The 13,817-nt window shown below is 46.5% G+C and overlaps 1 protein-coding gene across 10 annotated transcripts in view; it reads right to left on the bottom strand.

Moving 5' to 3' along the window:
* Positions 1-13,817, bottom strand: part of MSI2 (musashi RNA binding protein 2) — a 432,237-nt gene that overhangs the window by 61,196 nt on the left and 357,224 nt on the right. For all 10 annotated transcript variants that reach the window (XM_050764741.1, XM_050764740.1, XM_050764746.1 and 7 more), the window contains one exon: positions 9,177-9,291. In XM_050764741.1, coding sequence (XP_050620698.1) covers positions 9,177-9,291 — 115 coding nt within the window. The remainder of the gene's footprint in view (positions 1-9,176; positions 9,292-13,817) is intronic.

The following is a 13,817-nucleotide window of genomic DNA, read 5'->3' on the forward strand; positions in this document are numbered from 1 at the left end:
TCAGGAGACCTGGGTTCTAGTCCTGCGTCTGGCCCACAACCATGCCCTTGGGGGTTGTTATGATTTGATGTTTGTGTTTTCCCCCAATTTCTTTGTTGAAATCTTAACCCCCAAGGTTAAGGCCTTAGGAGGTGGGGCCTTTGGGGTGTGATGAGGCCATGAGGTGGAGCCCTCATGAATGTGCCCTTAACAAAGATGCCACAGAGAGACCCTCACCCCTTCCAACACGTGAGGACATGGTTAGAAGGGGCCATATATGAGGAAGTACATGGAATCAGCCAGCGCCTTGATCGTTACTTCCCAGCCTCCAGAACTGTGAGAAATAAACGTTTGCTGTTCATAAGCCACCCAGTCTATGGTAATCTGTGACAGCAACACGACTTAACATAGGAGTCTTCCTTTTTCTCTTGGAGCTTAAGTCTTGTTACCTGTAGAAAGTCTTGCAACAGTGATGTGCCCAAATTCTCAAGTGAGATCAGCTGTGGCTCCTTTCTCTTGCTTCCCCCAGAACCTTCCCAAATTTGCAGTCACAGCTCACTCACTGGCCAATAGAACTGTCTCTGCCTCCACAGGCTCTTGCCGCCTGCTCCTCCCCATGCGCTTATTTCCCAGCGCTTGGTGACTCCCTGGCAGAAGCCTGCCCAAGCGAGGCAGAAGGACCCAGCAGCTCTGCACTGACTGCTAGCTAACGAGCAGGGGCCCGGTGGGATGCTGAGCTCAGGAACCCGATGGGGAAAGAAGGAAGGAAGAACGGCAAAGGCCAGGGCTCAGATGCCTTAAATGGACACATGCATACTGGCGCCTTCCTTCGTATTTATTTCGTGGCTGGGCAGCTCAGTTCTCCTCCAAATTAATCACCTGCTAGCAAATCAGATCTCATACTAGATTTCTTATACCATGATTTCAACAATATTGATAAACGGATTATATGCAAACAGCCAAGTCATGGCTGCCTAGGGGCTTTTCTGATGAAAAATGGCTCCTTTGCTTCTAACTTCAGAGCTGGGGGTCTTAAATATTTCAGTGTTAATCTGACAGCAAAAGCATAGGCCCATGTGTCACCTTCCCTCAGGAGGGTGGGAAGTGGCAGAACAGCCAGTTTCTCCCTGCACTTAGGCGACCAATACAATGCCATGACACCTGCTTTCTTCCCGGCTTTCCCACAAGGCTCCAACAAGAAAGAAGAAAAGCATGGTCAGGTTCACCCCAACTTTGGGTCTCACCCCACTCTTCCTGGACACATCAATACTACAGTATTCCAAACCACAAAGATGAGAATTCGGCATCTGCCAGAGTGGGGGATCTTATCTCCACCCCCCATCACCGAACATCCTCTAGGTCAGGCAGATGAAATCATAAATTTATAATACGACATTACTTCAATTTTCCTCTTCATTTACTGCTGTGCAGCCCAGCTCTGCTCGAATGGTTCACAGCCCCAGCCACACGGGGGAAATTGGCTGGCTGCATATCAATAGCACATTACAGCAGACCCGTGCAGACGCTCCATCAAGCCACATTACAGCGGGATGACCCAGCCACCACTTCCATTAGCAGCCAGGCCCCTCCCGCACTGGCCACTGCACAATTTATTTGCTCCAATACTCTGGACGCCTGATCAATCCCACAGTAATTATCTCTTGTCACTAAAGTCAAAAAAAAATCAAGGCTTCTGCCGGGGTGACCACCTCTCTCGCATATCGGCTTTCCATTGTAGAAGCAAAATACAGAAATCAACAATAGAATTTGGATTTGCCAGTGAGCTCATTTTGAGTCCCCATTTTGGGGATGCTGACAAAGTTCTCAAAACTGTGGTTCTGGTTCTAGATCTTTGCTGCAACCCTAGAGATGTTTCCCTTCTAGACAGGTCCATGACTCATCCTCTCCTGGGCTCTGTTACTCAGCTACTCAGAGTCATGGAAAACGGCTCCCACCAGGCCCCAGACTTGAAAGAGACAAGAGACAGGGCTGTTTATCCAGGGAACTGCCAGAGTGTGACAGATCTGCTGCGATGTTTAGAGCACTGCCTGGGGCACCACATCGGCTCCATGAGGTCTGCAAACAGACTAAACACCAAGTGCCAAGAGTCCTTCCTAGGCAAGGATGTGAAGGCTAAAGTCTACAAAGATGCTTTGCCCCTAGAATCACTCTGAGTTGCAGGGGCTCCTCCAGACCTGCGCTGTCCAATTTAAATTTAATTAAAATTATCTAAAATGAAAGCTTCAACTCCTCAGTCGCAAAAGCCGCAACTCAAGGGCTCAGCAGCTACCGTGCACAGGCGGGCAGTGATATTGGCCAGTGCAGACAGGACCCTCCCTCCCTTGCAGGAAGTTCTATTGGGCTGCACGGCTCTACAAGGACAATGAAGAGCTGAATTCTGAGTTTCCTCTGTCCCTCAGGAAGCGGCTAAACAAAGGAACACTTCCTTGAGAATAACCTCAACAGATATTTTTGGGAAAGCCAGATCCCAGTCGAAATTGAGTCTAGATGTGTGGTTTTAAGTTGCAGCCAATCTCCAATCTTTTGATCTGTTAGTGAATGCCAGCAGATCACAGCTTCCTAGTCCCTGTTCTCAACGATACTTTATTCATTTTTTGCCCGCATTTCAGAGGGGCTTAATGTCAGGGAACACTGAGTCAGGACTTCACGGGGCGCTTCTCAGTACGACTGCACCTAAGAATGCTTTTGGCTAATGTGCTTTAGCTGATCATCAGCATCTCTCTGTTTCTGAGCTGACAGGGTGAAGCTTTTCTTTAAGGGCTCAGCAATGTGCTATTTCTCTAACACTCGTATCAGCTTGTTAAATAAACAGCATGTGCCCGATGAGGCCAAGAAAGTTAAAGGCAGTGGGATTATGTGGCCGAGGGCAGAGAAGGCTCAGAGAAATCAAATATATCAACAATCATCATGTGTTTGCTTTTATTAGGTTCACCTTCATTAAGAAAAATGAAAGAGATTCTATCACATTGAGCTGGGTAACTGTGGGCACCTCTTGGTGCTGCAAGACTGTGCCACAAAGTCTGAGGGGCTGCAAAAGACCTTTTCTGTTTGTTTGTTTGTTTGTTTTTGAGATGGAATCTTGCACTGTCACCCAGGCTGGAGTGCAGTGGCATGATCTTGGCTCACTGCAACCTCTGCCTCCGGGTTCAAGCGATTCTTCCGCCTCAGCCTCCCGAGTAGCTGGGACTACAGGCGTGCGCCACCACGCCCGGCTAATTTTTGTACTTTTAGTAGAGATGAGGTTTCACTATGTTGGCCAGGCTGGTCTCGAACTCCTGAACTCAGGTGCCTTGGCCTCCTGGGATTATAGGCATGAGCCACTGCGCCAGCCTGCAAAAGACCTTTTCTAAGAATCTTAGGTGACTCTGCTTTTGTCCGGCTCAAAGGTGGGAGACCTGACCTAAGGATAACGCCTCCTCTTCTCTTCTACATTCCTTTTAAGGAATTCCCATCAGGTCAATTATTCTGTGATTCTGTCAAATGCTGTAAAAGCTAAAACCAAAACAGGTGTAGGTTTTCCCCAAGGATGTCTGTAGCCATATCAACAGAGATCAAGATAGAATAACTGTGCAACTATACGCTTATCAGTCTCCCTCTGATGAGACCACCCAGAGTATGGAGAAAATCTTAAAGGATATTTAAAAATTAGTTCCACAGAGTCCAAGTCATTTACAGACCACTGTGCTGGTTGTCTCAGACTCCTCACTAGAATGTCAGCTCCCTGAAATCAGAGACTTAGTTTTCTGCTGCATTTTCAGCATCTAGAACGGTGCCTGGCACTTAGTAGGTACTCATTTAATAAATATTTGTTGAATGAATGAATTTTAATGTTTTAACGGTTTATAGTCTCGTTTCTAAAAAAATCCCTAGAAGTGCCATTTATTTTTCCACTCTTTCAATGATAAAGGTTTAAATCATGGAAACCTCATCTAATTGCATTGGTTAGTTAACTTTAAGAAAATGAAAATGTTTTTCTGCATGAGTCAAGTTCATCAGCCAAACTGCTGTTGGTGAGGATGGGTAGTGCTTCCAGGACGAATGCGCAGGCATAGCGCACGGTGGAGATGGTGACCCATGTGAGTGATGGGGTCACATCAGGTCATCCTACCAAAAGATTCGACTCTGCCTGGTGCCACGCTACCACTTTTGAGGGAAGAAGCAAGAAGAAAGAGAAACAGTCTTTGATCACAGAGTCAAGGGCTTCCATCACAGCACGGCAAACGGCAGTCTCCTCACTCAGAGAGTTCGTAGACCCAGAGTGCCAAGCTGTACCAATGGGCAAAACAGAGGGCAGCCCAGGGAGTTCCCAGTGGGTGCATTACAGAGGGCTCAGGAGGAGGCTCTGTGCTGGCTGGGGAGGCCTGTATCTCCTCAGATACAGTTTGACACTGTATCTGATTCATCCCTTCTGCCTGGACCTCTGGCTGAGCTGGTTCCTGGCTGGGGGACATATTTTGGGACCTTTTAGGAGGCCCTGCTCAGTGCATATGGATGGCCTCACCACAGTCACTGGGAAATTCAGGAGGGCCCAGGGCTGATGAGACCTGGAATCCAGCACATAGATCTTTGTCAGAAGGTGGTTACTCAAGAATAATCCAAACTCCTTGGGCTGGGAGTCCACAAGGAGAAAGAGGCTGCAGTTGCCACAGCACAGGTCACATCCATGGGTCTAGCTAGGTGCTCAGCCATGGGTGGTAAGGAAGTCCAAGTGGTAGGGCTTCCTAGTGCCTTGTTAATAACAACTCCCAGCTTGAGTACATACTACGACACCTTGTTGATTTGAAGACACACATCTTTTCCACACTTCAACTTCTGTGAAAGTGGGATCTATCTTGCAGCCAATGTGATAAGAAAGCATTATGTAGTTTAATTAATAGCATATTTTTTCTTTCTGAAGAGTAAATGAACATATATCTTACTAGCTATAGCATCTCAGATTAGACTACAGTATTTACCAGGCAAGATACAGTTTCATTTATCCTCCAACAACCCCATGAAGTGAGATTATCACCCCATGGGTAGGATGAATGAAGAACAGAGAAGCTAAGCCACTTGCTCCAAATCACACAGCGGATAGAGTGAAGAGTCCAGGTCTGCTGATTCCAAAGTTCCAAGCTCTTGCCTCTGGACCACACGGCCTCCCTTGGTGGAGCCCTCCTCTGGCTACGGCTGACCCCATCCATTTCATCCAAAGGGTTCTCTGCTTCGTTAGAAGAGGACTAGTGCCTCTGTGACCTGGGGTTGGGCTGGATAGGGTCTGGGGTTAGGCACAACCACAGCTACAGCAGGCAAAAGGCAAAGGCCTTCAGCAGCAGGGTGGGGCTGGGAAGATTGTAACTCAAAAACAATAGGCTCTGAACTGCAACAATATCTTCACCTAACAGCTCCTTCTTTACTGTGGCTTGGGGAAGTCATAACTTGAACTGTGAGTAGATGAGGGAAGAGCTGGGCAGATGAGCAAGCTCCTGGCAGCCATCACATATCCGTCCCCCAGTGAGCAGGCGCCGTTCAGATGCTGTCCAGACAAGCACAGGGACCAGTGCTGTCTCCTACCACCCCAGTAGGTGCGCTCAGGAAGGGGCCACTCGGGTCTGCCCACAAGCTACAGGCAAAGCCAACCCTGGAGCCCCTTGGCCTGTCTCTCCCCCCTTCCCACACACACATGGCCAGGCCGGTTGGCTCTCAAGCTCCCACAGTAGGGTCCTCGTGTTCCAAGGCTGTTTCTTCCAAATGGAAGGCCCCTGGCTTACTCATCCTTCTCATTTCTGCTGAAATGCCACTTCCCTGATTCCTAAGACTGGCTTCCACTCCTCATGACGTGCTCTTCAACCACCCCCAGACTCTATGATGATCATTAGGCATCTGTGCAATGCACTGTTACACATTGGGCTCTCTGTATAGACCACAAGCTCGCTGAGGGCAGGAACCACATCTGCTTGTGAAGCACCATGTCCCAAGGCTAGCTCAGGGCTGGTCATGCAGTAGGTGCTCTTGACCCACGCCTCCTGCCCTGCCTCCTCACCTGGGTTCTCATGATGAAACATTAGGTGCCCTTCTGTGCAGGGATCCAAGCTTGGGTGATTATGGAGATGTGGGCCTGAGCCTTTGCTTGAAGTCTGGGAGGCTGAGCACTCTTTGTTCTTTGTCAACTGACAGGAGCTGAGCTGGCTCCGCTTCACACCTCTGCTTCTCCCAGATGAAAACCAGTTCCCTCTTCCCAGCATCTAACCAAGTTAGACTCAGAAAGGTGGGAAATTTCCTGAAGATTTGGATCCTAAAGGTCTTCTATTTTATGCCGTAGGACCTTTATGCTCATTTTAAATTCAAGACTCTAAAACCTAGTAGGTGGTAATAGGCTCAACTCTTTCTTATTTAATTTGTATTTTGCTTTTTTTTTTTTTTTTTTTTTAAAGAGATAGGGTCGCCGGGCACAGTGGCTCAAGCCTGTAATCCCAGCACTTTGGGAGGCCGAGGTGGGCGGATCACAAGGTCAAGAGATCGAGAACATCCTGGCCAAAATGGTGAAACCCCGTCTCTGGCTAAAAATACAAAAATTAACTGGGTGTGGTGGTGCGCACCTGTAATCCCAGCTACTCAGGAGGCTGAGGCAGGAGAATTGCTTGAACCTGGGAGGTGGAGGTTGCAGTGAGCTGTGGCACTCTAGCCTGGAGACAGAGCGAGAGACTCCATCTCAAAAGAAAAAAAGAGAGAGAGAGAGAGAGAGACAGGGTCTCACCATGTTGCTCAGGCTGGTCTCGAACTCCTGGGCTCAGGCAATCCTCGGCTTCCCAAAGTGGTAGAATTATGGGCATGAGCCACGGTGCCTGGCCCCCAACTCTTTCTTATTTTATATTTTTTCAGAAACAGATCTTTCTATGCTCTGTGCTGTCTCGGCTGTGGTGCAGTAGGTTCTCACAGGCATGATCCCACCCTGATCAGCACAGAGTTTTGAGATGCTTCATTTCCAACCTGGTTCTGTTCACTCCTCCTTAGACAACCTGATGTTCCTCCACTACCAGGAGGTCACCATCCTGATGCTAAATTTAGTGGGGACACCGAATCTGCACAGCCCAGAGTTCCTGGGCTCAAGCTTTCCTCCTGCATCAGCCTCCTGAGTAGCTGGGGCCACACGTGCACGCCACCACAACCCACTAATGCTTATTATTATTATTATTATTTTGAGATGGAATCTCACTCTGTCACCTAGGCTGGAGTGCAGTGGCGCAATCTTGGCTCACTGCAACCTCTGCCTCCTGGGTTCAAGCGATTCTCCTGCTTTAGCCTCCCGAGTAGCTGGGATTACGGGCACGTGCTGCAGTGCCCAGCTGATTTTTGTATTTTTAGTAGAGACGGGGTTTCACCATGTTGCCCGCGCTGGTCTTGAATTCCTGACCTCAGGTGATCCACCTGCCTCGGCCTCCCAAAGTGCTGGGATTACAGGTGTGAGCCACCGTGCCCAGCCTAATGTTTATTATTTTTTGTAGAGGCTGTCTCACTATGTTTCCCAGGCTGGCTCATAAACTCCTGGCCTCAAGCGATCCTCGTGCTTCAGCCTCCCGATTGCAGGCGAGCACCACTGTACTCAGCTCAACTCTCCTTCTTTCAGGTTTGATTTCACCATTTAAAAATACCAGCTTGGAGTTTCTTTTGATATAAAACATAAAGACCTAATAAGAATTATTTTTTTAAAGGAGGAGCTAAGTAATTATCTTGTAGTCAACCAGGAAATAATTATCACTGATTTTTAAAAACACACTCTTAAATATAGGTATATTTAGTTTAGACTTCTTACCTTTTTCTATCAACTGGTGCATTCCCATGTACCATACTGTTTTAGTTACTGTAGCTTTGTGTTACGCTCTCACTGTTGGTCTTTTCTCATTCCTCTTTTTAAAAACATTTTCTCATCTATTCTCACTTGTTTCTTCTTCCAGAGGTAAGTTTTAGAAAAATCTGGCCAATTTTAAAAAATTACAATAGGATTTATCTTTGAAACTCTGTTAAGCCTAAAAAATTCATTTGAGGAGAATTAACGTCATGGCCATTTTTAATATTCTCCTGGCATCTTTTTCTGTTTCATAAAGTTCTTCAAAACAGTTTTACCTGCCCTTGTTATTTCCTCAGACAAGTAGATACAATTCTTTGTCAGACCACAAAAAGTTTTATAAATTTAAAATTAAGCCAGAAGTGATTTAAACAGCAGCAAATCTGAAAATGTAGAAAGGGCTTATCAAACAATATAGAAGTGGGACTCTTAGCCAAACCAAATGAAAACCCATTAACACTAGACAGCTCATGTGCCTGAATGGAATTTTACCATTAACTACCATTTATCCCATTTAATTAGTATTTTCCTGACACACAATAACTTGCACTAAAATACCGTTCTCTCGCCTTTAAATTTCTAATTATTGTTGCGACCTACACCATTACGCATCTCCACTGCTTTCTCCATCTTTCATGCCATTTAAGCGGTAAGATTTTCAATTATCTACGCAGGACGGACAGAGATACCTTTAAGGAAAGGGGCATAATATGCAACTCAATTTCTCCAAAAGCCAGGAGAAATCATTTTTAGTCAGAACAAACACACTTTGTCTTTCATCATTTTTTTTTTTTTGGCAAATAAAGAGTAAAACAGGCTATTTAAAACATCCATTTAAATGCAAATTTTGATATCCCAAGAGAAAAATGTTAATCATTTAAATAGACAGGATTATCGCCCACCCTTACCACTTCCCTCCTCTCCCAAGTTTTAGAAAATGTAGCCTCAGCCCACACAAGTTAAGTCAGCCAGGAGTCCTTACATCTTAAGAACTCCCACTCAGATGAGAGGGCTGAGGCAGACAGAGGGGGACTTTTCCTTCTTTTGAGGAAGGAGATGGAAAAGAGAGAAAATAGTCTAACATATCCTATAAGCCAGGCATGGGGCAAAATTATAAATACAAACACACACACACACCCACACACACACGCACGCACGCACACATACCTACACACACACTCAATCATCACAACTGTCTTGGAATGGGGAATTATCATCCTCATCTATACACAAGGAAACTGAGGCTCAGAAAGGTGAAGTAGTTTGCCCCACTGGTAGGTGACCCAATTGGGAGTAGAGGCCTCCATAGCCCTCCCAGTCCACAGTGACCCGCGGTCCTGTCTAGACTCACCCAGCATCCCCATGCCCAGCATGAACGCGTCCATGGTGTAAGGCAGTCCCCGGGCCCGGCCTCTTGTCCCAGGTGGGAACATGACTTCTTTCGGCTGAGCTTTCTTACATTCTACCTGTTAAACAGAAAGGCGAACAAATGAGATGCAAATGAATTCCGCGTAAATGTCAAATGCAGAACTGATCTGGTTACGAGCTAAGTTATTTTTAGCCTTGCTCCTTACCCACTGTAAAAACAGCCGTGCCGAGTAAATGGCCTGCAAAATAAATACTTAAGAAAACACGCCACTTGTGCAAATCCTACTTCGGAAAAACCTACAAGGATGAAATTGGGTTCTGGAGGGGTGGCGAGGACGTAAGCCGAAGATACACACACAGATTGAAGCTCAGGTTGACGCTCGTGCAGAAAGCATGACAGATAAGGAGGCAGACAACGGCTGTTGGATGTGTCTGTGAATAATAACAACAATAGCAATAATAATAACCCCTCAGGATTTTCAGCCTTTACACGTTTACAAATGTCCCTGACATTCCCTCAGGCCAGTGATTCTTCATGCCAGGCCATCTGATTCAAACTCTTATTAAACAGACAGACCACTTAGCCTTAGCCCCAGTTCGCAGATGAGAAAACAGAGCATCAGAAGTTTTGTGTTGGCCGGGTATGGGGGATCATGTCTGTAATCCCAGCACTTTGGGAGGTGGAGGCAGGTGAATCAGCTTGAGCCCAGGAGTTTGAGATCAGCCTGGGCAACATGGTGAAACCCCATCTGTACTAAAAAAAAAAGTACAAAAAACTAGGCAGGTGTGGTAGCACACACCTGTAGTCCCAGCTACCTAGGAGGCTGAGGTAGGGGGATCACCTGGGTCTGGGAGGACAAGGATGCAGTGAGCCATGATCATGCCACTGCACTCCAGCCTGGGTGACACGGCGAGACCCTGTCTTAAAAATAAAAATTATTGTGTAACATGCTGAAAGCCCTCCCCAACAGGTTCAGGCCTACAAACCAGATCTTTAGAATTTCTAGGTCAGCAATGCCACATTTCCACAAAACCTACACCACTACCACACTCCTGAGGGAAGTAATAAGATTAAATACTGATTCTGTTCATCTGGATTACTAGTTTCTCATTTGCAGCTACATTTTCAAGTGGTTGCTAATCTCCCCTTTCTGTTTCTCTTCCGACTCTAAAATTTCTTCATGCTCATCTGCTTGTATACCCAGAGGTCACTTATTTAATAACCTTAACTATGCCAAATACAAACCTCAGGGAGTAAGTAAAACTGTGGCCCTTGGAAGTTCCTTCACTGTTTTATCAGAGCACCTTAGGCCTGTGCTTATTAGCACTTATTTGCTTTATGTTTACAGAGAAATTTAAGAAGCATTGTTAGCCAGTAATCAATCCCACTGCTGATGAAGATGGGATGTTGCAGGGTAAAGCACGGATGCTTTTAACAGCCAAAAGGAACAGCATGACAGCCTGATAGTGATGGAGAAAAGACAAGAATCAGGCATCTTATTTAAAGAGCAGTCTGGGCCATATGGTATAGGAGCAAAAGCTCTACATAGTTCAACAGCTGCTGAGGTATCACTGTAACACAGAAAATTACTATTGTTCACGGTGTGCCTGAGATATCAAGAAAAAGTTAAACTGTGTGCAATATACATTGTTTAAATAGACACCTCTAGGCCGGACAAAGTGGCTCACACTTGTAATCCCAGCACTTAGGGAGGCTAAGGCAGGCAGACTGCTTGAGCCCAAGAGTTTGAGACCAGCCTGGCCATCATGGCAAACCCTGTCTCTACTAAAAATACAAAAAAATTAGCCGGGCGTGGTGGCACGCTCCTGTAATCCCAGCTACTTGGGAGACTAAGGCAGAAGAATCGCTTGAACCCGTGAGGTGGAGGTTGTAGTGAGCCGAGATTGCACCACTGCACTCTAGCCTGGGCGACAGAGCGAGACTCTGTCTCAAAAAAATAAATAAATAAAATAAAAATAAAAAGGGACCTCTATGGGTTATCTGTTTTAGAGAGAGTCTCATCTCAAATACTTCAATCAAAAAATATTTTAGTGCTCAACATTAGGGGGATGCTATAATTACCTAAGATATAAGTCCCCTTTCTTCAAAGACACCCGATAACAGGTATTACTCTTGCTCTTTCAAGAATAACCACAAATGCCTTAAAAAATGGACAAAATGGTTCAACATTCATGACTAATATGCTTAATACAAAGAGTTCTATAGATTAAAAGAGATGAGCATCCCAAAAGAGCCATGGGTAAAAGACATGAGTAGACAATTCACAGACGGCTAATAAAGAACACATTCCCCAAGATAAAGCATATTTTTTGCCCACAGATTGACAGTGATGAAAGCACTGTTTGATGTAAGGGTTTCTGAGGGTATGGTGCGGTGGGGTGGAAATTGGCACGTATTTTTCTGGAGGGCAACCTGACACTATATCAAAAGCCATAAATTTATACATACACCTAGTAATCTTACCTCTAGGAATTTGCCCTACAGGAATTAGATTATTATTTTTTTTTTTAATAAAAGGAAATAACTGAAATACAGAAGAACAGGGAATTAGCTGAGTCTGGTTTATCCGCACTGATTGAATGCTATGAAGCTATGAAAAAGTGTGTTGATAATAATTATGCACTGGTTCTGGGAAACCCCTCAGTCCCAGGCAAACCAGGATGACAGGTCACTCTAACTGCAGGCGGGAAAAAAGCAAATGTCACTGACTTTTTGAAAAATAAACAAGTGCATATATCATATAGGGAAAAATACTGAAAAGACATACTAAAATTGTCTTAGAGTTACTTTGTTTTTAAATTTTAATCGGGCATTTTGCTATTTATTTTCCAAGCTTTCTGCTAAGCAACAGGGAGCAGGTTTTTGTAAGATAATGCAACAGACTGTCACTGATAGGGCTATTAGAATGTTGTCATTGCAGGTAGGGGGGAAAAGGTGATTGAAAACAACAAACTCATCCAAATTGGCTCTCCTAAGCCCAGGGTTGAAAACTGACTTCGGGACGCCAGAGGAGCAGGCTGAGAAATCTCATTTGCATGAACCTGCCCCAAGCCTGGGGAGATGGGTGTGTCTTGCACAGGCAGACAGATAATTACCCAAAGCCAACACCAGCAAGGGGAATAATATCGCTAACCAGCTCAGTTCCTAATAGCCCTATCGGTGACAATCTACTGCATTGTCTTATGAAAACCTGCTGCCTGTTCCTAGGCAACCTGATCAACGGAAATCTCAGGTTTATACAATTTTCATTTAGGGAACATAAAGGTTAACTGACTGTAATGGGAGTGTTTTAAACAAACCCACCTACTCTTCCTCTCACTGAACAGGGCTGACAGCTCGGTTTAATTCTGCTCTGTCTTTGCTGCTGGTGGTTTGGGCAGCAATGACTGTTTGAGTGTCAACCACCCGCTGGGTCAACGGTGAGTGTTCCCCAAGGCCAGGGGCCATGGCACACGCACTCTCGGGGGGACCCCGCCTGTCCTGGGCATCTGAACGACAGGGGAAGCAGCAGGTAACAGTTACCAGCAGGGAACCTGGCCTGCCTGCCCTGAAGGCCTCTTGAAAGACTTCTCAGGACCAGGAAGCCTGTCCAGTCCCCTCCACCCCCGAGACTCAGCCACTTAATTCAATGACGTGGATGCAGAGGAACTCAACACGCCAGGCAAGTGCTAGGCTTTGGGGACCCAAAGATAAATAAAGAAAGCCTCTACCTCTCTGAGAGCTCTCACTGTGTTGAAAAAGAAGAGGCTCTGACTGCCTTGTTCTCCTAAGATGAATGCAAGTACTCACACATCAACCTGCCCCTCGCTGCTTCTGCACTTGTCAGCCTCCCGAGCCTCTTGAGTTAGCACACATCGGGTCACCTTCCCCTGCTGTCCTCCCCCAGGCCCTGCATAAGCCAGAGAGCTTGGCATGAACAACCCGGGTTACGGTCAGAACCCAAACAGGATAAAAAGCAGGCTATCTTTTCGGTTCTAGTCATGTACTTAGGCTATCTGACCACACACTCTGTTCCAGGTATCTACTGCTGAGCAACAAACTGCCCCCAAACTTAATGGCTTTGAGCAACAATTTAACCATCCTTCCTCAGGGTTCTGTGGGGTGACCAGCTCAGCTGGGCTCTTGCTGGTGGTCTCATGGCACTGTGGTCAGGTGGTGACTGGGGCTGAAGCCAGAGGAGGCCTCAATGAGGCCGGAGGCCCAAGATGGCTCCTCGCTCCTATGGTAGGCAGCCACGCTGGTTCGGCTGGGCCTGCTGACGAGACGTCCACCATGGCTCCTCCACGGCGCCTGGTCTTGCCACAATATGGCGGCTGAGTCCCAAGAGGAAGTGTCCCAAGCACAAGCATTCCAAGAGACTCAAGCAGAAGCTGCAAGGTTTCTTCTAACCTAGCCTTGGGACTCACAGTGCTTCCTCCAACACATTCTACTGGTGACACTGGGCCAGCCTAGAGTCCGTGTGGGAGGGGGCTCTAGGGATAATCTTTGGAAACCAACAACCACGAGGTCAGTGAAGGGCAGTGAGCTGACAAGGCAGCAGGAGGCATTCCCCACACTCTGGCTCTTGGCTGGCTGGGTCCTTGGAGCAGTGGGCACGTAGGG

This window comes from Macaca thibetana, chromosome 16 (assembly GCF_024542745.1).
Source record: "Macaca thibetana thibetana isolate TM-01 chromosome 16, ASM2454274v1, whole genome shotgun sequence".
Taxonomy (NCBI): domain Eukaryota; kingdom Metazoa; phylum Chordata; class Mammalia; order Primates; family Cercopithecidae; genus Macaca; species Macaca thibetana.